This window comes from Podarcis erhardii, assembly GCF_964252035.2.
Source record: "Podarcis erhardii genome assembly, chromosome: 16".
NCBI lineage: Eukaryota > Metazoa > Chordata > Lepidosauria > Squamata > Lacertidae > Podarcis > Podarcis erhardii.
In genome coordinates this window covers 9,460,962-9,488,305 of record NC_138514.1, presented here as the reverse complement: position 1 = coordinate 9,488,305, position 27,344 = coordinate 9,460,962, and the positions used below count along the sequence as shown (strand labels likewise).

The 27,344-nt window shown below is 41.6% G+C and overlaps 1 protein-coding gene across 4 annotated transcripts in view; it reads right to left on the bottom strand.

The window, feature by feature from the left end:
• The window catches only part of OGDH (oxoglutarate dehydrogenase), a 48,163-nt gene that overhangs the window by 16,813 nt on the left and 4,006 nt on the right, over positions 1-27,344 (bottom strand). Inside the window, exons 2-7 of one of the 4 annotated variants that reach the window (XM_081843273.1) lie at positions 22,522-22,710; positions 19,709-19,799; positions 11,650-11,694; positions 7,094-7,209; positions 2,467-2,621; positions 677-823 (exon numbers count right to left, since the gene is read on the bottom strand). In XM_081843273.1, coding sequence (XP_081699399.1) covers positions 677-823; positions 2,467-2,621; positions 7,094-7,209; positions 11,650-11,694; positions 19,709-19,799; positions 22,522-22,710 — 743 coding nt within the window. Of the gene's footprint in view, positions 1-676; positions 824-2,466; positions 2,622-7,093; positions 7,210-11,649; positions 11,695-19,478; positions 19,582-19,708; positions 19,800-22,521; positions 22,711-27,344 lie in introns of all 4 variants that reach the window. The other 3 variants (XM_081843276.1, XM_081843275.1, XM_081843274.1) reach the window with 3 other exon arrangements.

The window sequence follows — 27,344 nt, the reverse complement described above, 5'->3', positions numbered from 1 at the left end:
TGACTCATTCTGACACACCTTCCCTTAAAGTAAAAATAAAGATTGTAACATTTCTTGTTTATAAAAACATCTACCACTACTAGTTACAGTTCATGTGACACTTTTATTCATTCATTCATTCATTGTTAAAGTCATATCTCACTTTTCCTACAGGGACCTCAAAGGGACACACAAGCCCTCCCTGTTCCATCTTCACAACAACCCTGTGAGGTGATGATCACCCCTAGGCCACCCAGTGAATTTCATGGCTGAGGACTGCACTACACTTCACAAGTTCTGTGTCTGTCTTCACAACATGTCTGTCAGATATAAAAATACCAGTCATTTTAAAAGTGGGACACCGAGCTGAGAGAAGAAAGACTTGCCCAACATATAAATAAAATTAAATAAGGCCATGGCAGAGATGAGGTATCAGTTCAGGCCTCTCAAATTAAAGAACAACTTGCTAGCCAGTGTTTCTTCAGCACTCTTAGAACTCTCTTCCGATAATCAGCTTTCTGTAAGGATGAAGGGCTGTGATAAGGATGAAGGATGATATAGAAGGGTCTGGAAACTTCTGTTTCAGTGTATCTGAAGAAGTGTGCATGCACACGAAAGCTCATACCAAGAACTGACTTAGTTGGTCTTTAAGGTGCTACTGGAAGGAATTTGTTTTGTTTTGTAAGGATGAAGTTACCTATGAGGCATCCCCATGATGACATAATCCACTCCTTTTTGGCTAGACTTGTCAATTATTGTCTTTAAGGCGGGGATCAGCACCTCACAGCCTTCCAAACCAAATCGCTTCTCAGATGACCATTTCCTATGCAGGAACTCTTCAAATCTGGAAAACAGAAGATATACGTCATTTGTCCGACAAGAATTGCCACACAACCAACTAGAATGACTCAAAAGCTCCAAGAAGGAAGTGATTCTGAAAGAAATTTAGGGCTCTGCATGGGATGTTCTGGCAGTTAACCCTTCCCACTGTTTTCCCTCACAAGCTGGACATCAGAGACAACAGAGGTGAAAAATGCATGTGGAGAACCTTCCTATAACACCCTCCTCCTCCTCGGTCTAAAGGACTGTGGATGTGGACACAAACAGGAGTTGGAACATCGGTAGTAGTTAATGGCTGAAGAGCTTCAATTGCATTAAACTTACAGGCATAATAAAAATTACTCAAGAGCTGTAGAGGAAATAGCAACATAATGAGTTGCATTATTCAAAAGAAAGGGAAGAGTTAAAACCCAGTGCTAAATCATGGTCATATTTTTCCAGATCTCTCAAATCTCTTGTTGTGTCACTCAGAAACAGGAGGTGGCAGGGGGGCGGGAAGATGAAGGGGAAATGATAAAGATTCAGGAGAATAGTTTTGCAAGTCATCTCTAGAGAGATAGCAGAAGAAGTCATGCAACTAGATTATGGCATACACACACATTACTATTATTTATTAAATTTGTATACTGCCCTATACCTGTAGATCTCAGGGTGGTCCAAAACATGTGTGATCTGAGGTTAGATACAATTATTCTCAATGTAAAACTAGGTCAAAGATGTGAGTAAGCAGAGAAAAGTGAGAAGAGCCAACACGCAAGGTCTTTCCTAAATGAAGAGCAGACTTTTCCCTTCATGGCATACTAATGATGGCCTACTTTCAGTGCCGTTAGCACACAAAAATACATCCTGTATAACTGCGGTAAGATGGAGAGGATAACACCACTCCTGACTGCAGCTTTAGTTGGAAAAATAGAGTCAAGGAACATGTACCTGCCAGAGAGAAAGCTTAGCTTAAAAAACAAAAAACCTCACTTAAATTGCATTGGAGGAGATGATAAATCCTCTCCCCTCCTCTCCTTGGGAGTCCTCTGGGCAGGCGCTGTCACTGGTCTCTGAGCTGCCCCACCCCCTGCCCCAATGAGTGGTGTCTCCTCACACTGCCCCTGGGACTTGTCTGTCCATTCCCAACAGCAAGGGATGGCAGACTGGCTGGCTGGGCTCCCTCACCCACTTGCCTGCTTATTACCCACTTGCTTGCCGCCTCAGTTCCTGGCAACCAGCACACCCCCTGACCAGCCCCAGAGGCACCATTCACCTGGGGAGCTTGTAGCCAGGGCTGCTGCAACAAACAGCTGTGCAAGCCTTGGGGAGGCAGAGATGCAAGAGGGCATCGGAGGAAGGAGGAAAGGAAAGAGGGATAGAGGCCAGTGTTGACCCACGGCACCTCTGACCATCATTCAAGGCACCCCAAGTGAAAAACACTGGGTTAGAACCATATGTGTGCATCTATTTTTGTTGAGAATGTCAATCAACTCTTGAACTGTTTGGTCCTTCTGTGCTGTGAATCTATGTCTGCAGGCCGCTTGTCCACTGCCATGAAGCTTGAATCCTGAGGGGTCTAAGAGACTTGACACCCCCCCCAAAAAAAAACACAACAACCCCAAAACAAAACCCTACAATTCAGGGAAGTTAAAGAAATGCAAGTACCTGGTTGACCGGACTAGTCTAGCCAGCAGGGTGCGCTTCTCCTCGTTAGTGAACTGCATGACACCAGGAGTTTCAAATTTCTGCCTTATCCATTGGCACTGCTCCAGATCATTAATGAACATGAACTCTACACCAATGTGTTGGCAATAGGCCATCTATTAAACACAAAAAAGGATCAACACAAAATAAAGCAAGAGAGCTGACCATCTCACAGCACAGATTAAAGAAGTACTTTTTTACCAACTATATATCATCAAATAATTATGTTTTATTTATTTATCCTTCTTTTCTTCTAAAGAACTTGGGGCAGTGCATAATGGGTAATTCCATTTTACCATCATAACCATTCAGTAAGGTACACTAAACCAAGGGAGCGGCAGAAGACTGTCCAGTGATGCTTCATAGGTGACTTAGGATCTGAGCTGAGGTCTTGACAATCCAAATCTTATACTGCACCCCACCGGCTCTGGAACTTGCCAGTTTCATTAATTTGAATGAGATATACTTTCCTGAAGCAGGCACATAAAGACTGTGCAGTTTCATTCAAATCTGGGACTGGAAAAACAGAAGTTGAACATCTAAAGTCTTCAAATAAGCTAGTATTTTTAAAAACTTGGAAACTTAGCAAGGGCTCCTCAATAAGATGATTAATAATGGCAGACAAACTTCCTTGAAAACAACAGCTTGATTACCACTAATAATCTGTCTTTGAAATGTGTAGCTGCAGGGGAATTTACTTTACATTCACATGCAGCAACAGAAAGACCAAAGAGGGCTGGCCAGTAACCTATGCACCTTAAAATGTGCCCCAGAATCCTTTGCAATGCACAAATGAAGTGCTAAAATGCTCCCTGATGGTAGATGTTTGAAACTCATAAAGGTAAGACATGGAGGGGCCACCAGGGGTGCATCGGAAGATGGCTGACAATAACATCTCTCTGACCCACAGGGGGTAATTAGGAGGCTGTGATGGGAGTAATTAGCCTCCCTACCCCCGCCAGGATTGGGGGGGGGGCTGCCCGTGCCTGCTGTGCCCTATACCACCCCCGAATTTGAGGGGATGGGGGCACTAGGCAGAATGCCCCCCTGTGGATCCCGGCGCTCCTGGACGCCGTCTCTGATCCGCGCCGCTAGCTGCAAGAACTTCAAAAGGAACAATTAGGAAGAAGCGAATGCACATATTTCAAGGAAGGAGGGGGAGTAAAGACTGCTAACTGAAGAGTTCTCTGATAAACAAGAAGAGTCGGAGGAACAAGAATCAATCATGAGAAGACAGCTAAGACTCGGTATGGCAAAGAGACTGATGGGGGAGGGGAAAAACCTTCCTTTCTTTCCTCTATGTGATAAAACAAGACTCCCCCCCTCACAAGTCAGACATGCCGCTTTAATGACTTAAGCTGTGGATTTATGTCTGTGTGGAGATAATTTTTCTAACCAAAGCATGTTTTAAGAAGAGCGTGGAAAGTTTAAGAGCTCTGGAATGATGCAGTTAAAAATACCGTCGCCATATTGGTAAGCTCTGTCGGAGGACTGGAGTCTGGGAGGAGGAAAAGAGCTGTTTTTATACTGTGGGTGAGACTCCTCAGTGGGACTCAAAAACAACAGATCCTGAGATTAATGATCGATAGAGCGATGTTATTTATGAAAGTGATGATATATGGAAACCATCACGATATGAGGATTGGTCGAACGGAAAAATCCACACAGGATATAATTGGTGTTTATCTGCTTAAGGAGATTATCAGGAGAGATCATAAAGAAAAAGAAAAAATGTACGAATAAGATGAGATGTGAAAACAGCAAGATAAGACTGGATAGAATTATGAACTTTATTTGGACTGATTTGGATATGAACGCAGTAGCAAGAAGATGATCGGAATCCCCCTTCAAAACTTGAAATATGGGTCCCCTCAACAAAAATTTAAAATTCGGCTTTGTAATTTGTAATTTATGTGATTTGATTTGATTGGTTGGTTAATAAAAATTATTTTAAAAACAACAACAGAAAGGTAAGACATAACATAAGTGACTGTACTAGCTACTTTTTGAATTGGTTATGTTCAAATTTTAATACCAATGAAGGGAACTGGCAGGAGATGCAAGCAGAAGGTTAAAGGAATGTCTGGCAAGTGTTGGCAAGACTGACCTTTGCACAGCCTTGTTGGAAATTATTTTTAGGCATAGTCATGACACAGAGCTAATGTAGGCAGAGGACACCAAGGTTGCATTTTCTTCACTAGGAAGTGGTGTTGCCTTATGAACTATGTAAATTATAACCTGCTTACTGAGTGGAAAGATAACTCTGAAACCCAGAATAAAAGGAGATACATTTTGAGAAGTTAAGGTGGACAAGAAAAGCCACGGCGGGTGAGAAAGCTGAGTGGTTGCCTTTATTCTGCACAACACAGTTACAGAAGACAGAGACAGGAAATGAGTGCTCCTGTCCTTGAGGTTTTTCTTCTCCTTCCCATCTCTTCCCCTTTCAAGAGTCAGCAGCAGCTGTTCGTTTGCTGTGCTGAGCAAGAGGCACCCACACTGATAAGGAAAAAAAATCTGTAAGACTGCCAGAAAACAGGAGTAAGAAATGCTCTTCCATTCAAATTTTAAGCTTTCATATGTTGATAGTTTACAGAGCACAGTAGTTTTTGTAATTGCAACATCCAGAAGGATTGGTGTTCTCACATTTCCCCCATTGGATAACCACATTTTATCTTCTATTTCACTGCCTTTTTGAAGCTGCCAGAGCACCAGAGTCAAATACCTTATCCCTCTGCAGTATATTACCCTAATAAAGTTTCTCTGGGGACAGGTTATTTCTCACAGTGTCTTATCTGCCCAAATCCTCACACACAATGCTAACATCTCTAGGGAGAATTCATACAGACTTTAAAAATGTACTTTACATTTCAGACTACAGTGTAGAATGGTATCAGCATGTAAAGTTGTACATGGGCTTCCACAATATTCCAACAAGAGGCAGCTCCCACTGAAGACTCCTCTTGCAATTTCCAGAAGCAGAACATTGGCAATGGAAACACCACAGGCAGCTATTTCACCACCTATGAAGGGGTCCACCGCAAATTGCCTACAGGACCAGCTTGCCATCCTTCATGCAAACACTCGCTTCTTCACTCGTAATGGCCAATGGCAGCATTTCTGCTTTGCAGGGGGTTGGACCAGATGGTCCTCTGGGTCCCTTCTGACTCTACAATTCTAGGATTCTATTATTGCTTCTAATGATAGTAGTACTGCTTTTGGACATTGCAAAGGGAAAAAATTGTTTTGAGAACTCACGTTTACCAGCTACCACTAGGGAGTAGTACAGATCAGAACCGGTGTTAAGGCAGAAGATTCAAACAGTAGGTTTGTTTGTTTAATTATTTCATTTATATCTCACCTCTCTTCCAAGGAGTTCAATGTGGCATAATGGTACTTCCCCTCTCTATTCCTACCCGCCTCAAAAGCAACCGTATGAGGTCGCTAAGGCCAAGACTGTGACTGGCCCAACATCAATCAGTGAGCTTCATGGCTGAGCAGGGATTTGAACCTTTGTCTTCCATGACCTTGTCCAATAATCTAATCATTACCCCACAGTGGCTCTCTTTCCAACACAAAGTTAATACCAACTGGAAATGTAGGTGTGATGTCACTTGGGAAATAAGGTGCCAGTGTTTATTTTGTCACACAAGTGTGTAATGGGATACTTTTTCTGGCATGGAATCATAGAGTTGTAGAGTTGGAAGGGATCACGAGAGTCATCTAGTCCAACTCCCTGCAATGCAGGAATCTTTTGCCCAGTGTGAAGATTAGCTTCTGGACTACAATGTCACTGTTAGAATATTCCGTTCCACCTTAAGGGACAGGCATGACTGTTGTGTGTCACATGCCTGTTTACACCCCAGCACAGCTTGCTGGGAACTTCCATTTGTGTATAGCTTTCACTTTTAGCTGCTTGCTTTGGACATGAAAGGGAGAAGACATATTTTCATTTTGTCCTGATGTATGCTGAATAAACTGCTTGTAAATATGCTCAACACAGCCTCTCCATGCCACTTCTGTTGCGCAGCATTTTACTCTGCTGAGTGTGCGTGCCCAGCTTCTGAAGGCTTCTGAAGCTAGGGTCGCAGTTTCATGCTGATCGAAGGACTGGAGATCGCCTGGCACCGCAGCTGGTGGGCTCGGGCCGGCTGGGGGCCTGCCAATTGCCCCCGATTCCTTGGCTGCATCCCAACAGTTAGCACCATGTTAAAAAGCAGACCGACCAACCGTAACTATCGCAGAGGGAAATTATTTGGGATAAATTGCTTTGTTTCTGATTAGAGCGCTGTTTGGACATCACTCCACCTTGCGAACTCTATGCACAGTGAGTTGGGGAGTTGATCTCTGGCTAATTTTTTACCCACTCTCGGCATGTAGAAGAGGGAGTGAAGATTGTGTGCTGAATTCAGCATGGCTTGGTGGGGAGAAGTGCTTTTATAGCTTATGAAAGGAACAGAGGAACGACACAATTCTAAAGCCTGTACCATTGCCTTGTTATGTATACACTGGGGTAGGGAGGGAAGGAAAGTGACAACATCTAAACAGTGCTGACTCTCCAAGGCTCCTGCATCCTGTGCAGGTCTCTTACCTCTAAACGGCGGATGATTTCCCGAAGAGGGAGAGCAGATTCTTTTCCTCCAATGAAAGTGGTAGTGGGCAAGTGAAAAACCTTGTCGAGGTCCGATTCGTCCAGGCCATAAAACCCTGCAGAATTTTCATGGGTAGGAGAAGGCAAAAAAGGAGTGGGAAGAGGCGTTCAATGCAGACAGCCGCAGCACAGGAACCAGGTTTTGGTGAAGGAGAGGAGGGACAAGAAAGCAGCACAAAATAAGCATGAAGGAGGTTTGTGTGAACAACAACAAAAAGAAGAAGAAGCGGCAATTAAAATGATGAACAGGTAAGCAAGAACAAAAAAGGTTACCGTAAAAGGCACGGAGGGTGTAAACACAGGTAATATACTTGCCGTTAAAATTGGTAATTAAATCCAGGGGAGGAATCAATAAGAATTTTAGACCCACATTCACACATTTTTTTGGATGTTAAAGACAAAAAAAGTATTGCAAAAATACATTGTCACCACATTTCACCACATATTTAAAATTAAAATGAAGCAGGAAATAAAAGAGTTAAAGGCCCAGCTTCCAGAACCAAAAAGTAGAAAAGCAGCATGATTATGTATCAGTTTTAGGGTTCTGTGTAGGACTCTCCTGAATAGCTCACTCCATGGGAACAAAGATTTGAGAATGAACTGGACTCTGCAAACAACGCTTTTCACAGGCCTCACAAAGGTTTTGCTTCCACAAAATTTCAAAATTCTCTCTCAGCAATACATTTAAGCATCCACTATTCACGTTTACTGTGCAGGAGCACAGACCAGAAGCATCTTATTATTACCAATATTAAAATACTTCAGCATCAGTTGCTGGAATAATTAAGGAGTGTTCAGCTGAAGATCATACAACTGAGAGCCAGAAGGTTGTCTATAAAAAGATACACCAACTAATCCACGTGGAGATTTTGCACAGCAACATGACAAGCATTTTCGACATTAAAGAAAAACTCCTTAATGATGATCAGCTTAGTATCTAGTGAGAAACTATTCTGGGAGGAGTTTTGTAACAGAAAGCATTTCAGCTTGCCAGACAGAACAATTCTGCCTCTCCTCCCCAGCCACGCTGTTCCAGGAGGTTCTCCTAATACTCCCCCCCAAAGCCCTTTTCAGGGGACATGAGGGGAGGACAGGCGGAAAGCACAGTAGAGCAAGCAGAAGTTCGGGCATAGGGCTTCCACTGATGGGACTCATTAACTGAATCCAGCCCTTTATGTGTTTTGAAATTTCTATTCCGCCTTTGAACTTAAAGTAAGCACTACATGCAACTAACCAAAAACAGGTAAACACAAACTGAAACAGAGGAACCATCTTAAACCTAAGACAATAGAAGCTGAAACAGCAAAATCATCATGAAGCCAAGGGGAGACAAAAGCCAAACAAAGGGCAGACTAATGTCCTGTCTAAAATGCTGCAAGATGATGGCATAAGGCCACTGGCAACAGGCATGGATGGTTTTCTTGGAGCAGGGAGACCCACGTAACCAAGGCCCTTTCCCCTGTTACCACCAGCAAGATTTCAGACGGCGGCAAGACACAAGACACAAGAAAGGGCTTCTACAGCTGATCTAAAGGGCTCAAAAGACTGTACAGGTTACGTCATTTTTCTTCCTGTATCAGGCCGATTGCAAAGCAATCAATTCCCACCAGACGTTTCTGCTTCGTCTGTCAGTAGAAGATTACATAGACTTGGAAGCAGGCTGGTAGGCAGAGCTACAATGCTGCTTGATAAAGGCTTGCTACTGAACATTTAAATGATATGCCAAATTCTCACTCCTTGCTGCCATGTTTAGTCCTCTGTATCCCATGCTGCTCTCCCACCAGGGGGGCAAGGAAACAAAGTCTGACTAAACTAGGGGTTGGGTTGGGAATTGCTTCTGGCAATTCCTTATCTTCCTCATCTCTTGCAAACAAACTTTGACGGGTGGGTGGTCCACCTGACTTCATAATGGCATGAGGTGACTGACACTTGTCAGAGCCTGAAGGTCACTGTAACAGATAATTGACTGATTGTTGGTTACAGGGAACCCCTTTGAAGTATCTGCAGAGGGCATAATGCTCCTATCGTTGGAACATTTCCTCCTTTGTAGAGAAAGCTGTTTATATTCAAAGCACTTCCTCCAGTGCTTTGAATATAAATTGCTCCCCTGGGAAAAGAAAAAAAGCACACTAAGTTTTTAAATTGAGCATTTTTCCATCTCTTCTGAGAAAGCAGTGAAGGAAGTGCTTTGAATCCGAGCTACTTCCTCCAGCTCCCTGGGCCAATCCCAGTGAACTGTTGGGACTTGGGCTGTGCAGGCACTCTTCAAGTACCACCAGCTGATTGTTGTTGCTTGGAAAGGGAGCTCTGCACTGTACTTTAGGGCTCCAGTGATCAGCTGATAGCCAGGGCTTCAAAGTGCCTTGCAAATAACTGCACTCAGTGCTGATCAGCTGGGTCCCCCAACCCCTTTTTTTTGGTTCAGCTTTACTTGCCCCGTACTAGACACCATTTATGATTGGAGATATGATGCCTTCACATAGGCAATAAAGAAGGGCCAATGGAATGCCTGTTATCTTCATTATGCCTGGCGGACCAAATGGGGAGGCATGGTGGGCCTAATTAGGTTCACTGTCAAGAGATCGTCCCTCCAACTCCAGCTGAAACACAATACAGAGGTCAGGGAGTACTTGAAATTTTGCTTTCACATTGATGGCAACCTGAATCAAGTGTAGTTCTGTGCTCAGGAGGAAGATTTGGGTAATTCCCATACCTTATTGTTGTTGTTTGTTTAGTCGTGTCCGGCTCTTCATGACCCCATGGACCAGAGCACTCCTGTCTTCCACTGCCTCCCGCAGTTTGGTCATACCTTATTACCCAGGTCTAATGCCTGTGTTTGGCACTTGCTGGTTTTTAAAATCTACATTGTTGGTTCACAGAATAAGCTCTTTTGTAAAAGGGGTGGGTGGGAATTGCATGGGGAAACCAAATATTGTTCTTGTGTCAGAACATATTGTGCTAGCTGCTTTCTGGGTCTCCCTTTTGCTTTGTTGTAAAAACCGAAGCATTTTTTTAAATTGTGAAAGTTTCAATTAAGGGAAGATCTCAGAGTGACTTTAAATTCATCTGAGTGAGGTGATAGTTACATTAGTCCCGCTCGTTAGAAGTAATTCTCATCTGTTTGGAAATTCAGTGCATAGACCTGTTAATATTATGTATCAAGAGGTATGAGAGAGATGCTTTTTTCTAATTCACCCATTAGAAAAAAGCATCTATCAAGTAATTTTTAATGCTTATTATTATTAGCAGAAATATGACATGAACACACCCTCAGCCTGAAGGACATCATTTTGCTACCCTGGATGCAGAATCAGGCTAGGGTAAGGCAAGTCATTCTGTTACTCACCACTGCATCTCTCATCCTAGTAGAGATGCTGAAGTAGGGAGAATGTGATTAGCAGGGATTTTAAAGTTACAAACGCTGAGAGAGAGAGAGAAAGGACCGAGGGTATACTATCCACAAAAGGGCTGCTGCAGGAGCAAACCAGCCTTTGCTTTTTTATTTAACTCCATAAATTTCTGATGGTTGGAAAGACTGTGGGAGTATGACCAGGGTTATCGTCTTTTGTTTTGTTTTAAAAAACCACCCATTTAGTTGGCTATAGTCATAACTTTTTAAAGTTGTCTTCTGTTTAGGGACATTAGATCCCAATAAGTGAGATAGCCATTTGTTTATCTACAGAGATTTTACAGAGACAAATCCAAACCAAGGCCAACAGTAGGTTTGATTTAGGAGAAGAATACAGTATCATGTGACAACAGGAAAGCTAAATATTCATTCTTGTGCATGCAGCAAGGAAGCATTTTCTTAATATGCTTTACTTCTTAATTGTCACCTATATGCATTGCAACATACCAGCCTGCCAGAAAGAAGCCCAGATTAGCTGTGAAACGGAAAGCACCACACATAGTGTGGGATTAATCTCTCTTTAGAAATATTTTGCTCTGTTCAACTGGATAAAAAAACAGTAACTTGGAAATTATGATTAAGCAGTGGACACTGAAGTATCCAACTCACAGCATAAGACTACCATGAGATGGGAATCTCTTAGCAAGATAGAAAAATAACCAAGCCTGGCTATTTAGATGCCTGAATGTCACTGCCAGAAGTTTGGCACCTACATAAATGTAACATTTACTTTTGTGCACCAAATAATATTAAATCACACAAGTAAGGTTAAGTATCAAAGGCACTTGAGTAAGTGCTCTAATGAACATGTGACAACAATTAAGACAGTACTCAACACGACAAACAATGGCAAACAAACAGTAGGAAAAAATGGCTACCACTCAATTAAATAAAGAGGTATGTAATTTGGGAGGAAGATGATGATGAAGCACTTTGGTCACATACATTCCAAACCACTCTGAGAAGAAAACAAACACTGTTTGACATGGGGGCAAGCTGCAACTTTACCTAAACTATACATGCTCAGAGTCAACTATTCAGAGAGTCCTAATCTCCAGAAGGGGTTAGACGCTCATTATTTGCATACCTCCTACTGTTAGCACTCTCAGCCGCTCCTTGAATACTGCAAGATCTGGGAGAAGGGGGTAAGGTGGGATGCAGAAAGGAGAAGACAGAGAGACCCAGTCAAAGTTAGTTTTTTAAAAACCCCGAAGAACCGCGGAAGTAGCAATATACAGAGAAAGTCAACGTTTTAAACAGTACTCACAAGCACACCGTCAACACCACCATAGGAAAGGAGGTTAGAATGAAGGATGACTGCAATACTACAGGGGGGAAATCCTTGAATGAATCTTTCAGAGCCAGCCATATAAACCATACAGAGAAAAAGAGGTGTGAAAGTTACCCGATACACAGCAGTTAAGCTACATGGTTTGAGATCTCCTCATTGTTTCCTTATGTAAAATGTGCAAGCGGGGGGGTGGGGGAGAGAGTTCAGAGCATGAAGTAGTAAACCGTGGAACAAGCGGTCTCTAGAGCAGGAGCCTAGTTTAAAAAGTACAAATGAATAAACAAAAGCCTTCTTACAGAATGCCATATTTGCTCCAGCTGAAGTAACTTCTTAGCACTTTCTCGTATCCCATTCTACCTCTGTGGAGCTCAAGGCAATGTACAAAGTGGTCACACAATTTATCCTCACTAACAACCCTGTGAGATAGATTAGACTGAAAGATGTCAAAGGCTAATGAGTTTCACAGCTGAGACTGTGTATCCTATGCTTTTTCTCAACAAGCTAACTATTGACTACTCTGGCTCACCTGCTTTTCGGTTTGTCAAAGTCAGAACAACTGTCAATGGCTTTGCTTTAAAGTTTAAACCTAGCTTGGCTATCAACAGAGATTTCAAAGGCACCTCCTAATAAGGAACAATTTACTGGCAGGGTAATTTATTGGCAGGATTTTGCTAAACAGAAACTTATTGTGTACTACTGCAAGTCACTGCCGCTATGACTCATCCTTCTCAAATGGCCTCGACACCCAAAAGCTTCTTCTGGGAGGGAAACCATCAAACCCTTTATCACAGGGAGCTGAGTAGGCACCTTCCCAAGCATGTTCATATGACCCTCTTGAGGTTCAGAGCTTCCACCACAGGATGATGATTAGCTTGGAATGTAACCATAAACAACTTTGTTCTCTGTATGCAGTTGTAAGCAGCTATAGCAAGATTCCTTTGTGAAACAGTATTTCAGTTGTGCCTCAGCCCCTGAACTAATGATCAGGTTGTGCTGATTGAATCATGGGTACGGTAGATATTTGAGAAAGCTTTGTATATCAAGGGCAGATCATGCCAAATGATATGCTTAGCTCCATAAGAAGGCTGAGTGAATTGAACAAAGGCGTTGTCGACATATGTTTTTCTCGGGAGACAATGGAGTGTGCCCAAGGGGGTGAAGTCAAACTGCTGCCCAGGTGACAAGACCCTGCCCCATCGGCTTCACCGATGTGGTCCAAAGAAAGCAAAGCAATACATCTGGCACCAGCTTGGCTGCAGGAGTTGCTGTAAGGAGCCCACAAGGTGCCACCCAACCGTCTTAGGGACTCCACTCTGGATTTGTATAGGGTTTACTCCTTAGGTTTTTCTTCTGAATATATCTAGCAAGGCAAAAGAGGTTTAGGATCAGAGTTTTCCTTCTCCTAGATGGGCTACCTTCCCAGGTTGACGAGCCCAACCTGCTCCTCACTTCTCTCTGAAGCACTTGCAGAAACTGCCTTCTTAAGCATTGGACTCACTTTTGGTCTCATCTGATCAATTCGCTGGATCCTGTATTTGCATGCAGGGCAAGTCCTAACTCACCAACGGTTTAAGATCCATTGTCTACCCTCACTCGGTTTAGCTGGCCAGTTGAAGTCATTCCTAAGGTGTGGCCACTGTCACATGCTGACAGCTTCCAGGAGCCACAGATGAGAGCTGAGTACAAGTGGGGGCCAAAGGCGGACAAACTACCCCAGAGGTACCCAGTCATTTACAGACTGGCACATCCCCTACTCCTTCCCAAAAGCCATTAGTGTAGACAATGGCCAGTGTACTCACCTATGTGTTGTCCTCAGATTCTCTCAAGTACCAGTCCACAGGGGAGGTTATATTCCTCTCAGGTTAGTTTGGAGGGAGGTAAAACAAATTTATGGGTTGCTGTCCCAAGGAACATCATGCCTTGTCCTGCAGCTTTCCAAATGAGTTCTTAGCACCATTAGCCATTAAATGAAGGGGAGGATCACATATATTGTAGAGTGACTCAGGTTCCTTCATAGGATTCCCGGAAAGATGGATCCAGAGCAAAATATAAAAAGGCAACTATTTTGAAGAGCAAAGGGCACAATGCTGTGAAAGATGTTATGGTTCATGATGTAGGAACAAGACAAAACCTGTCACCCATGCTCCATAGTCTGTCGCTGCTCCTTGCCATTGTTGGAGTGGCACCTGATAAAATCTGAGGACAATTCATTGATGAGTTTCATTGCCCCAGGTGTTATTCTAGATTTTGGTTCATACCAAAGCAGTTTGCCTCTATGCATGGTGCAAACTGTATTAGAGAAAGGAATGAATCAAATATGGCCTAACAAATGGAACAAATCAATTTAGTCTAGAACAGATGATGTCCAAGTGGCTGCCTTACATAACTTTCTCTAGGAAACTTTGGAAGTGACAAATTTCTAAAGAATGTAAAGTTGAAAATTTAACCATTCTACAAAAGTATTTCCATTTCACATGGTAAATCCTACTGGCGGACTGCTTATGTTAGACCACAAGAGTTCAAAACATTCACTGAACTCAAATGTCACATAATCAACCACAGCATGCAAGGACAGGGAGTCTTCATGTTCGGTGCTGAATATTTTGGGATTGGGTCCCAGGAGCAAATCAATTAGAAACAGGAAATTTGTGTGGGGGAAAAGGTAGCTGCATAGCACCATTCCCTGACTCAAGGGCAAGAATGGACTGACTCACAGAAGCAGAGAGCCTGCCCTTCCAAAGACCTCCTGAGACAATGTGGATTGAATATTCTGTTTCCAGCCATAGGTTTGTTGCTAGACCTTGAAGGCCTGCTAATAAAAACAAACAACTAGAATGACATTTTCTGCTGAGTCAAAATACAGCAGAGGCTGCAGAAAAGGAAGGTGATGTGCCTACAGTCTCTGATGGGTTCTGTGTCTGTGTTTTACTGCCCTGAATGCAGCATAACCTATCTTGTAGAATAGCACTGGAGAGGAATAAGATTTAAAAAGTAACAATTTTATTTACATTTTATGGAGGAAGGAATGCTTGTTCTCCAAGGGTATATGGTTGTAATAATAATATCTGCATTGGATATTGGTGAGACACCAATTAAACAATTAATATAGTGCTGTAAAAGCAAGGAATAAAACAAGATAACGGGATATTCTGAATGAGAAAATGTAGTTCTGAATCTCCCTGTCTTAATTATAAAACACTTGTATCCAAGGAATAAAATGTCAAAATGTACAAAAAGGGGACAGAGTATTATAGCAACAACTGAAGTCATTCTGCTAGATCACTTAAAACGGGCATCCTCAAACTCAGCCCTCCAGATGTTTTTGGCCTACAACTCCCATGATCCCTAGCTAGCAGGACCAGTGGTCAGGGAGGATGGGAATTGTAGTCTCAAAATATCTGGAGGGCCGAGTCTGAGGAAGCCTGACTTAAAAGGTCAACATTTCCCCCCACTAAAATGTAAGCCACACTTCAATGGCTACTATCAACCACCTTCTATGTGACTCTCCCTAATTGGCATTTTCATATCTAGGAACATAGTGACTTTGTACTTGTTTGAATTCATGGTTGAAAAGGCAGGCACACAAGCTCAGCAGCACAAGGCCAGTACTTATCTCTACAAATTGTACTTTAGGATTATTTGGGACCAAAAATAATCACAGTGTTTATTCCTATGTGCAGCAAGCAGTTCAACATAACAAGATGAATACCTATACAAACCTCTTCCACAGAAGTTGATAAACTGCAAATGGATATCACTTAGCTTTCAGCAGCAAATAATGCATTCAGCATAAAAACCACATTAGCACAGCGCTTCCACTACCAAAGGACAATAGTAACAAATTCATCCTTTCAGTGCTGCTAATCAGCAGAGAAGGGCTCTAGTAATGGCGGAACCACTTCTCAGTAAGAATTTGGCCTCCCCCTATACTAGCTAGATTTGAATTATCTTATCCTATTTTTATTTATTTCATGAAAATTATACACACACTTGTGTGTGTGTACTGTATTAAGCCACTAATTAGTTTCAAAGGAAATAGCAAGATATGTCTCTGAAAGCTTATTTTGTTGCTGGCTTATCTCCCAAGTGGCACAAGTTGTGTTTACTTATAGTCCCCCATTCCATGCCTGCAGTATGAATGGGGCATTGGTATGAAACATCTGGCTGCAGGAGTCCCTTTCTTACAAACAGATATTACTATAAGGGCTCCGCCCTGCCCTTGATACAGGCCAGGTTTGCATGCAAAGCTAAGCCATGGTTTTATTTAGTATGATAATCTTCAAACTGCCTAGCAGCTGAACTATGGTATGTTAACTATCAACAAACTGTGATGTGAAGCCATGGCTTGTTGTTGGATTCCGAAAGCTTGACCTGTTATATCTATGACATGGCATTATGTGCGGATCAGACATATACCTTTAGCTATGGTTTGTTTGCTTACCCTGTTCAAGTTGCCTGCCAAGCAGCCCTTAAGAGCAGACCTGCTTGCCTTTATGTCTATAAGCACATTTATAAAGAAGCACTAAAAAGGAATTCAGTTTCCCAAAAAGGAAGTAGAGCTTGCAAAAACGAATAAACTATGCTGAGGTACAGTGTGTACCAGCTGTTCCAATGCACATCCCAGGAAAACCAGCTGGTGCGTGGCTGGTGCATAACTCACCAGATTGCTGCAAGTTTACTAATACAGGTAGCAGCTCCCCTGTGTCATGAAATATACTCAGTAATAATTTCAAGAGCAAATTATCTTGAAGTTAACAAAACTGCTTTTTAACAAACTTTTTCCTGAGCTACAGGTCTGTTGCACTAAGCACCTAGTAAAATCCTGTCAAGACAGCACCCAATTTTAAGCCAGCCTATTGAGCTTAAAGCAATGCTTGAGAAAGCAGCTATATAGAGAGCAACCAACTGCTTACATGTGGAAAGTAAACGTAACTCAGTGATAGAATACATGCTTTGCACACAGAAGATCCTGCGTTCAATCCCTGGCACATCCACTTAAAAGGCTCAGGTAGAAGGTGATGGAAAAGGCTTCAGCCCTGACATCCTGGAGAGACACAGCCAGTCAAAGTAGACAATACTGGACTAGGCAGACAAATGGTTTGGTACAAGGTAGTTTCCTATGTATTCCAGAATTTGTTCAGGATCCTGAGGAAGAGAGGTGGTAAGCAGGGCTCTTCCATCAGCTCTGCTGAGATACCAGGCACATTTGGCTCTCCCTCAGTTTTCACCTAACAGTACCCATTGCATCAGGCTACCTGAACTGCTTCCACCCATCTGGTTGTTGTATGAGCTGTAACTTTTAAGAACTGGTGCCTGAGCTTGCACACATTTGCCCATTTTGTAGTATGCCCATTTTGTTATAGTACAGACTATACACAACTACGATAATTCCACACTGGACAGAAACTGATGCTGCTATATCAGTGTGAATACACTTTTGGCTATCATTGTTCTAAGGCTACATGAACCACTCTACACCTTACTTCTCAAACTGAGTTTGCAGTGTCCATTGCCACAGATAACTTAGCATGTAAGGTGGCACATATTTCTCAGAATACAACCTAGCTACTGTCTGAGAGCCCCATAAGACTGGATAAGATACTAAATATTAGTACAGTGGTGCCCCGCAAGACGAATGCCTTGCAAGACGGAAAACCCGCTAGACGAAAGGGTTTTCCGTTTTGGAGGTGCTTCGCAAAACGAATTTCCTATGGGCTTGCTTCGCAAGACGAAAATGTCTTGCGAGCTCCTGCAGTTTTTTTTTCTCCCCCCCCCTTTCTAAGCCGCTAAGCCACTTATCTGCTTATCCGCTAAGCCGATAAGCGCTGCTAAAAGCCGCTAATAGCACTAATCCGCTAAACCGTCAATGGGCTTGCTTCGCAAGACGAAAAAACCGCTAGACGAAGAGACTCGCGGAACGGATTCTTTTCGTCTTGCGAGGCACCACTGTAGATTAAAAAATCATCACTTGTGAATATTTAATATCCCAGTTAACTTTATTTAATGTGAAACAGCTTTGATTTCACTCTCTGATCAGAAAAAGATTATCTAAAGAATTTCATACATACACTGTCTATGCAAGGTAGCAGAGTTATATACAGCTTTATTAAAATCTTAGGATTCACATATATGAACACATATAAAACCGGTGGTGGTGTAACTCTACCCTTGTGAAGTATTAATGACAGACTACAAGAGTAATAATGAAGCCATTATCAAGCAGGGACATAAGTAAAATGGGTTATAGAGTCAGATTCTCTATCCTGCAGGGGCCCACCTATGATTTCCCTCTTCAAAATGTCTATTCCATCTTAATTCATCACCACCACTCCACTGTAAAGGGGTGCTGCACTCCACTGTCCTGTATCTGACATATTTGCTGAAGATGATTTAATGTGTGTAATGTCAAAGGAGTACTGTAGAACACATTAGGGATCCCCTCCAAAGGCCTGAAAAGAACCCCTAGACTTCACGACCAACGCTCTTCGTTTGAGTAATGGATCTTTAACATAAAGGGGGCAACAACATCAGAATGCCAACTGTAAGTTGAAGATGATAGTGTAGCCAAGTGGACTGAACATGAGTAGAACAGCATCCATTACAGTTTTGTTTTTTTCTCCTTTGGATACCTTCCATTTCACAAATATACATTCTATGAGCACATCAATCATGACCATCTCAAAACATTACATGCACAAATACTCTAATCACATGTCAGTCTTGAAAGGAGTTAGTGGTCATTATTATTGTTCTATTCTAAGTTAGAAGCATGCTACTTAAAAGCGCTTGCGGAGCCAGGTTGATTAACCTGTAGAAAGCACCAGCAATAAATAGAGCTCAGCCACCGTAACCTGTGCTATGCTTGGAAAAAATACTAGTGATCAAACTTAAAAGATCAGGTTGGGCTTTACTGGAAAACTGAATTTCAAACATGGCTCAGCACACACACCCTCATCTGAGCAACATACATGCACCTTGCAACCAAGGGTCTCACCATTTCAGTCTCTTGATTAGATGTGGGAATAAACTCCAAAGCTTCCTCGTCATGATCACTGAAAGTCATTGGTTCAGCTACTCTTAGGATTTTAGGGCAAGCTGCATAGCTAAGGATTACACCTGAACTGAGTGAGGAAATACCACAAGACTTGCCTGAAGGCTTTTGAAAAACCACCCCGTTCCTCCCCAGTAGCATCACTGCAGAACTCCAAGCTGCTGAATCAAGTCACTGCAGTTCCAAGCAAGAGACCTACTGAACACTGGGGGTCAAGGGATGCTAAAGGCAAGGAAGAAGGCCTGTTTACGTGACTCCAAAATAGTCCTCATTTCCTCAGAGGCAAATAATAGACACTACTAACCTACTCAGAGCCCTTAACTACTGAACTCAAAATTAACAGTAGAAGAGAACAAACTGGCTTGTATTGCACATGTAACACCTTGTGCCCACAGTGGTAAGTGACAAGGGACAGAACTACTTTGCTGCTGTTCAATTTTTTAAAAAGTGATCATTATAAAGGAAACTTAAGATCTTTCCCTTCAGACTTAGTGAAGCAATCTAACTAGAAGCTGTGAAAGTGAGAGAGGAGGAGCTCAAGCAATGCGGCACTAACTGCTCTCGGAGCCCTCACCCAGTTTATCTGTGGAAGTGATAATATCGGCTGGAACGGAAGAGTCCAGATCAGCATCCAAGATGCCCAGTGGGTCGAGCTGTGCTACATGATGCCCTCGAATCTATGAAATGGGCCAGGAATGAAAAGGAAAGTGGATACCAGAAGAGGGATGGGGAGGAAGGGGATGGAAAGGAAAGGGGTATAAAAGTTAAAATTACATTAGAATTAATTTGCAGAGTAATTCTCACCGACGTTTGGAGAATCAGTTACTGCCGATTCATCAAAATTTACACAACTAATGCCGAGAGGATCAAGCTTGGCAATGTGGTGACCCCTGACCTAGAAACAACAACAAAATTAGTCACAAAGCTGGTTATCAATCATGTTTCACATTGCAGATTTTCTGTAATGCTATTGCTTCAAGTTTACAGAGATCAACGCAAATCTCAACACTGATCTCATTTTACACCATATGTCATACTGGAACCGAACTTTTCTTAAACTAAAGGAGTAAAAATACTTCAATAGTACAAAAACTCAGTAGGGCAAAGGGACATCCATGATAAATATTCAATTAGAAATGTGGAAAGTGCTGAATACATCTGTTAAAATGCTGCTCATTTTTGTAAATTTATTCCCAGAAAACATCTTTGTGGCTTACATTCAAAAAGATGTAGCCCATGATGGCTCGGTTTCATGTCCTTATTCTATATATTAGATGGGATCTTGAAGGACATGATTGTACTGCTTATTAGATGCAATACGTAAAATAAGTAGTGCCTTTACCATGTTTGCTGAGATATATATATATTTCCTCAGTCAAGGGATGAACATACCTAATTAACATATTTGTCTGGAAGTGACCTTGTTGAGATTTATTTCTTCTCTATTTCACTCCACCTTTGCATTTCAATTAAAAATCCTCCATGAGGCCCAGCTTCAAGAAAATATATTGCTTTTAGCTATTGTTATTCTACAGAAACATGCTTGCTCCTTCAAAAGTTTTCTCTGTATTAAACTTTCTTGTGCCCAAGTGTGTTTTATTTGGGTCATGCAAACTGACAAGTCAGACATTAATCAGCAAGAATTTCAGACCAGAAGCATGAACGATGTAACCAGTAACTTTTGGAACTTGAAGCTTAATCACTATACAATAAACTAAACATCTGCTTAATGCAGGAACTGGATTTCACTTTCACTTCTTGTGTTATCATGTTTTAAAAGAATTGTCAGAATTTAAGTGCTTTACCATTCAGAAGCCAAATTACATATTTTTTATATTATTCTTGTGAAGGTTGTATTATTACTGGATGATTTAAAAAAGACTACATCTAATAGGCTGCTCACTCTTACTTGTATTGTTTGAGCAATAAGACATTATTATTGGTATCTGCCATGGATTAGCAGAAACATCAGAGACCAGATGCCTCAGAGACCTCAGTCCCACTGCTGCTGTTTAGTTCTGATTCATATCATTGATTTCCTCAGCGGCAGCCAATTATTACATCTATTTCCATTAGAACCTCCTCCTAACTAGTAAATCTTTTCTGATACAGTATTTGTGGATGTGACAAATAATTAAACAACAGTTATCTGTGGATGATAGCAACAAAGTCATACTCATATCAGATCCAGTTGGATATCACCCATGTATACAGAGTGAAATCAACAAACTTGTTACTTAAATTCACTGATTTCAATGAGTCTAATCTGAGCATGACTAACATTATCACCCTCTCTAGTGAAGAATCTTACCTGTTTCCTTGTTTGTTTCCAGAACTTGAAGAGAAAGATATAGGAAAAGAAACTGCAATGGGGAAAAACTGTCCCCAGGAGTGTAACACTCTGAAGGATACAATCATTTTAACACATTCTTTTCACTTGTATATTCTGATCTTTTTCAGGCATATGGGGAAAAGCACACCATTGTGTGACAATCATTTAATAGGAGACTGTTTTTATCAAGGAAAAATTGATACGTTTCGCAAAGCTTTAAGTTCAGTAGATATCACATAGCCTACAATTAGTTGTTTGAAAAATATTTTCAAGCTTTCATACTAGCCTCTTATGGAAGTATTTGACAGTCCTTTCATGTAGTTTTAGTAAAATTATCCTAGTTCTGAAATTTTCATTTTTTGTGTGTGCTTTCACCCATACTAATTTTCTAGCTATTATAATCTTTAACTCTGCTTTATCTTTCATGATTCCACACAACCCAGCTGCACAAAGCAGCAGCTGAATAGAACCGTCTGCTGCTATATAACACGTTTTGGTCCTGAAACCCGGCCAAAGCCAGGCTGATATTTGCAGCGCACATTTTGGCAAACCATGATCTACTTTCAGTTTTGGACAAATGCTAGATGTAGCAGGTTGGTTTATCTTCTTTTGATACTCTAACAATAATCTAACAATCTTGTGTATTTTGAAATCTACTTGAGGTTAAAGGGTAGGGATTTTCTTTTTAAAAGTAACATTAATAATGGAAACTTTTTTGAGACCATGGATTAGATCAAGAAAATCACACATTTTCTAAACACTAAAATGGCAGTGTTGTAACCTTATGTGGTAGGCTTGCAATAAGCTTTATATGGTGACAGCAGTAGGCCAGTCTTATCATCTCAAGCTTTCATAGCCACAGGCTACCTGATCTGTGTGATGCTCTTCTTCCTAAAAGTGAGGGAGATCAACTCTCCAGCAGCCACTGAGATTCCCACTGGTGTGTGGGTACACAACATGCCTCATTCCATTTCTGAAGACCAGCTATAGCTATAGCTTACCATAAAAAGGCAAATTAGATGCTTACACACACACCATTTCTGCACATAACCTCTCCTGAGCAGTCTACTGTTCAAGAACAAATTTTGGTGTATAGAAAGTTTGCCCATGTACTGGCATACAGAGTGTAATATAGCTCAGCCTGGGCCTGAAGTGGCAAATCTGTATCTGCCAGTGTGGGGTGCAAGGCACTCACTGGTAGAAGGAGAACTCTCTCTTTTAAACTTGGGACTGGCAAAAAAGAGTGCTAGATGTTTACACATCAGAAAAGAAGAGATTATCTTACCTGATAGGCCCTAATAAGAGACTGGACTGCAAGATGATCTTCAACCAGTTTATCTACATTCGGCTGTGCTTGAACCAGAGACTGTGCATGTGTTAGCGTTGATAGGCTGGTACTTAATGGAGGGGGGCTTTGGTAAGCAGTACCTGGAGCAGCTCCAGCATTGGCATTGCGAAAGAATATGTCCCATGACTAAAAAAAGAATAAAATAATTTTTTAGAGTGAGAATTACCTCTTCGAACTGCTTAGTATGTTTTTCAACCATGTCAAATATTTTCCTGCTACTATGCACATTGCCAAAATGATATTCAAATTGTGAACTTCAATAAACAGAGCATTGCAGTTTTGAATTGTAGAATTTAGATCGGAAAAATGATATGGGGAGAAATAGTTAAATAGCACAATTGCTCTGATCAACTTTAGACCCATCATTGCTACTTTTATGTAAACCAAAAAAATCAGATGTTCTGGTAAAATGTTTCATGCAATATATAGTTTGGTCATCAGTTGCTCTTATGAGACCACATACCATTCTTTTCTTTTTCTTTTTTAAAAATAATTTTTATTAAATTTTCCTTTTACAAATTCGCCATCTCAAACAATTTTCACAAATTTCAGCTTTTTGGACTTCCACCAGCTTCTCCGCCAATCATCCATATTTTCCATTTTTACACATTCTCTATATTTGATATTGCCATTTAATATTATCCTTACAGTTCTATTTCTTTTTTACAATACACCTTTAACTTCACAAAGCCTCTTTAAATCCCACTAGCGTTGTTTGTTCATCACATATGCTCACATACCATTCTTTTCAATGTCCTGGGTTCCCCCAGATCTTCTAATGAGCAAAAAGCAAATGCAAAAACCAAAATCTTGACTCAGTTACCATTTTCCAGGAAAAGGACGGGCAACCAAACACAAAGTATGCATACACATGCATGTGCCCATGAGAAAGAGCAGTAGGTAAAAAACCAAAACAAAACAGTCTTTTCCATTCAGTAATTTGGAATTCGGCCTTATCTGTTGCTAGTTAGGAAACAATGGCAATGTCTGAGATATGGTTTATCTGATTTCTAGAAAAAACCAACCCCTTAAATCTCTAAGGGATGTAACAACTCTTCAGTATAGCAATAACCTGTAATATTAGCCATTATAGTTAATAGTTAACTTTGTGACTTCAGCCTGAAGGAAATAGCACCAGCAAATGGTATCTAAAGTTATTTTCAGGTCAGACTAAATTCTAGAGACTGTCCTATCCATGCTATTTGATGAATAAATAGAGGTGACTGCCAACTATTAGCTGTGAGATGCCGCATATAAAACAGGTTAAGGCTCAACTATTCATTAAGACATTATTCAGTGCTTCCCTTTTCAGTGACCTAAAAATAAAAAAGGAACCGATTCATTTCTTTACCCAGTTGTCACAAGTCTCAAATGAGTTTGTAACCTGCACACTTAACCCATCATTAGAATTCCAGAGAACATCCCTCCACCTACCAAAGCTAGGGAGGAAAAACAGTGTAACAACAGTATTTAAGCATAGCATGTCCTTACCAAATGTGTCAATTACCGAAGTCACAAGATCTATACAGTACAGCATGTTTTCAGCTGGTACAGCATGAGTGCCTGGCTCAAATTTAATTTCTTCTAGGTATTTAAGTCAAGCCACTTTTACTTAGCCTTTGCTCCCATCTATAATACAGGAATATTGTAATAATACCGATCTACATTTTAGGCTATCGTTAAGGTTTACAAGAAAATAAAAAGTGTGATGCAATAATTAGGCACTATAGATACCATGTAACTGCTACTTAGAATACAGTGGTACCTCAGGTTAAGTACTTAATTCGTTCCGGAGGTCTGTTCTTAACCTGAAACTGTTCTTAACCTGAAGCACCACTTTAGCTAATGGGGCCTCCCGCTGTTGCCGCCGCGTCGGAGCACGATTTCTGTTCTCATCCTGAAGCAAAGTTCTTAACCTGAAGCACTATTTCTGGGTTAGCAGAGTCTGTAACCTGAAGTGTATGTAACCTGAAGCGTATGTAACCCGAGGTACCACTGTACAAGTGGAGAACCTTAAAAAAAAGTTGTGGTTTATTTCCTAACAGGGCTCCAGCAAGATAGCTCAGTCATCACAGCGTGAGACTCTTAATACTAGGGTCGTGGGTTCGAGCCCCACATTGGTCGAAAGACTCCTGCATTGCAGGGGGTTGGACTAGATGACCCTCGTCGCCCTTTCCAACTCTACAATTCTATGATTTTACATAGGGCTGTTCAAGGCCTGTAGTGGTAGTGAGGAAGATTCACCCAAGCACTTCATTGCTAAGGGAGAGAAAGGTTTCCAAGAAGGGTAGTCTTTAACTCTAGCCCAAAATTTCCCCACTCCTCCAATTTGGAGGTCCTTGCTAAATTCTGACACATTTGGTTTTAGTGTTGCAAGGAAGCTTGGCATCCACAAATCTGCAGAAAAACATACCTTTGCAGAGTCCTGCTGTTTATAGAAAATGAACCTGGCTTGCCAATGTTTTGCCTCAAGTAGCAAGGAAGCATAGTCCCTAGCTACTCCACATCCTGTTGCTGTTCTTCAAGTTTTCACTCAGGTATCCCTCAGGTGCTGTCACAGCCAGATGGCTGGGAGTTGCATGTGAATGAGGCAACCAAAGGCATCTCTCCATTAGTGTCCGTGTCTGTAACTGTGTGTCAAAGGCAATACAGTACCAACAGCAATAAACTGTTATTGGCTGTTCTACCTACACTCCCACTGTTTTCCTCAATTGTTGCCTACGCACTTGGATGGTGTTTCACCTGTCATCTTCTTAGCAATAACAGTATTTATCGAAAGACTGAACTTTATTTCTTTTTCTTGTACACACCCATCCTACCCTAGGTCCCTGTTCCCAGGCTATTTACTATAAATTGTCAAGGCCAACAGGCCAATCTGCTCACTTTCATCCTCTAATCTCTCACTCCCCACCCCAACTGACACACACAACATTCTGTAGGAAAAACAGACATCCTTTGATTTTTAATATTATAATATTATATAATATTATAATAAGAATAAAAGGAAACAAAAACATCCATCTAGTCTTAAATTATAGAATTAAAAAAATTATGTAAGGTTTTAAATTGTCTTGAGAGCTGTTGTTCCAAAACATAATCTCAATTTGATTTTTAAGCTAGTACCTGGAAAAGTAAACCAATTTAATTAATAAAGTGATATCTTTAACACTATCGAGCTATTCCAAGATTTGTGTGATTTTTTTTCCAGGTTTGCAGGCTCCCTCTTTTAAATTGACAAACTAATGGGCAAGATTCCTTTAATGAGCCCAGCCAGCATTTCAGCTTGCCAGACACAACAATCCTCTCTCTACTTCTCCTGAACTTTATTTTGGGATTTCTCCCAACCACCTCAAAGCCAATTTCCACAGGGGGGGATGTCCTGTCCTTACCCTGAAAAATCCAATAAGTAAAAATAACCCATCATACATCTGAAGTAACAGATATGGAAGAATGTGAGCATTTTTAAAAAGGGGGCTCTCTGCCACATGCATGGCAAAGTTTTCAGTGGGTGGCCTCTAACTCACTCTTAATTTCTTCTTCACCGGAGTACAACAAAGTCAAGAAGTATCAATTTATTTGCATCTGCGTCAATGATTTTGACACCACTTATTCTGGTTTCTTTCTTCTCATGGTAGGTGCAATATGTATGGCTAATTAAGTGGTTATTTCGGTGAATATTCTCAGAAATTTATATTAGATTTTAAACACAAAAAGGTTAAACTGCAAGCTTACCATGCAAGCTTACTATCTGTTATCTGAGCCCTAATGCAATAATGCAAAGCTACCTGTAATGGTTGTAAGGGGGTTACTTGTGCGTAAATTGCCTTCAGTTTAGTCCGTTTGTTTGCTCAACCATGTTTAGGGTTGGAGCTCGCCCTCCGTGACCTGTTAGTCACTTGCAGAATCCGTCAGTGGGCGTTTCTTGAACCTCTTCCAGCATAAAAGCTGCTTGACCCCAAGTCTCCTCCTATGTTCCCTGCGCGGAACGCGTCTGCGCAAGTGAGGGGAAGGCAGGGGCGTGCCAGCGCTCTCTCCACTAGATTCGGGTGAAGGGTCTTGGAACCCTGTCACCAATTCCTCCATCTCCCTCTCATCTCTTTTGGTGTTACGCTGAATTCCTTCCCCCCTGCTGGTCCCCTCTCCGGCATCGCTCTGGAGCCCTGCCTCCGCCTCTCGCTCTGCTCGCTCTGATGTCAGTTCCCTGACACTACCCTTTCCCTCATGGGACGCGGGTGGTGCTGTGGTCTAAAACACAGAGCCTAGGACTTGCCGATCAAAAGGTCGGCGGTTCGAATCCCTGCAACAAGGTGAGCTCCCATTGCTCGGTCCCAGCTCCTGCCCACCTAGCAGTTCGAAAGCACGTCAAAGTGCAAGTAGATAAATAGGTACCGCTCCGGTGGGAAGGTAAATGGCGTTTCCGTGCGCTGCTCTGGTTCGCCAGAAGCGGCTTAGTCATATTGGCCACATGACCTGGAAAAACTGTCTGCGGACAAACGGCGGCTCCCTTGGCCAATAAAGCGAGATGAGCGCTGCAATCCCAGAGTCGTCCACAACTGGACCTAATGGTCAGGGTACCTTTACCTTTTATCCTTTACCTCAAACCAATTGTTCTGACATTTCAAGAAAGTTATCGTATATGAAATATTTATAGATAGAGTTAACTATTATCTAAGGAATGCATGTTCACCCCCTTAGCACACATCTTCAATGCCTTAAAAAACAAAGAAAGTGGGGACAGGCTCCCCAACCTCCATTTAACA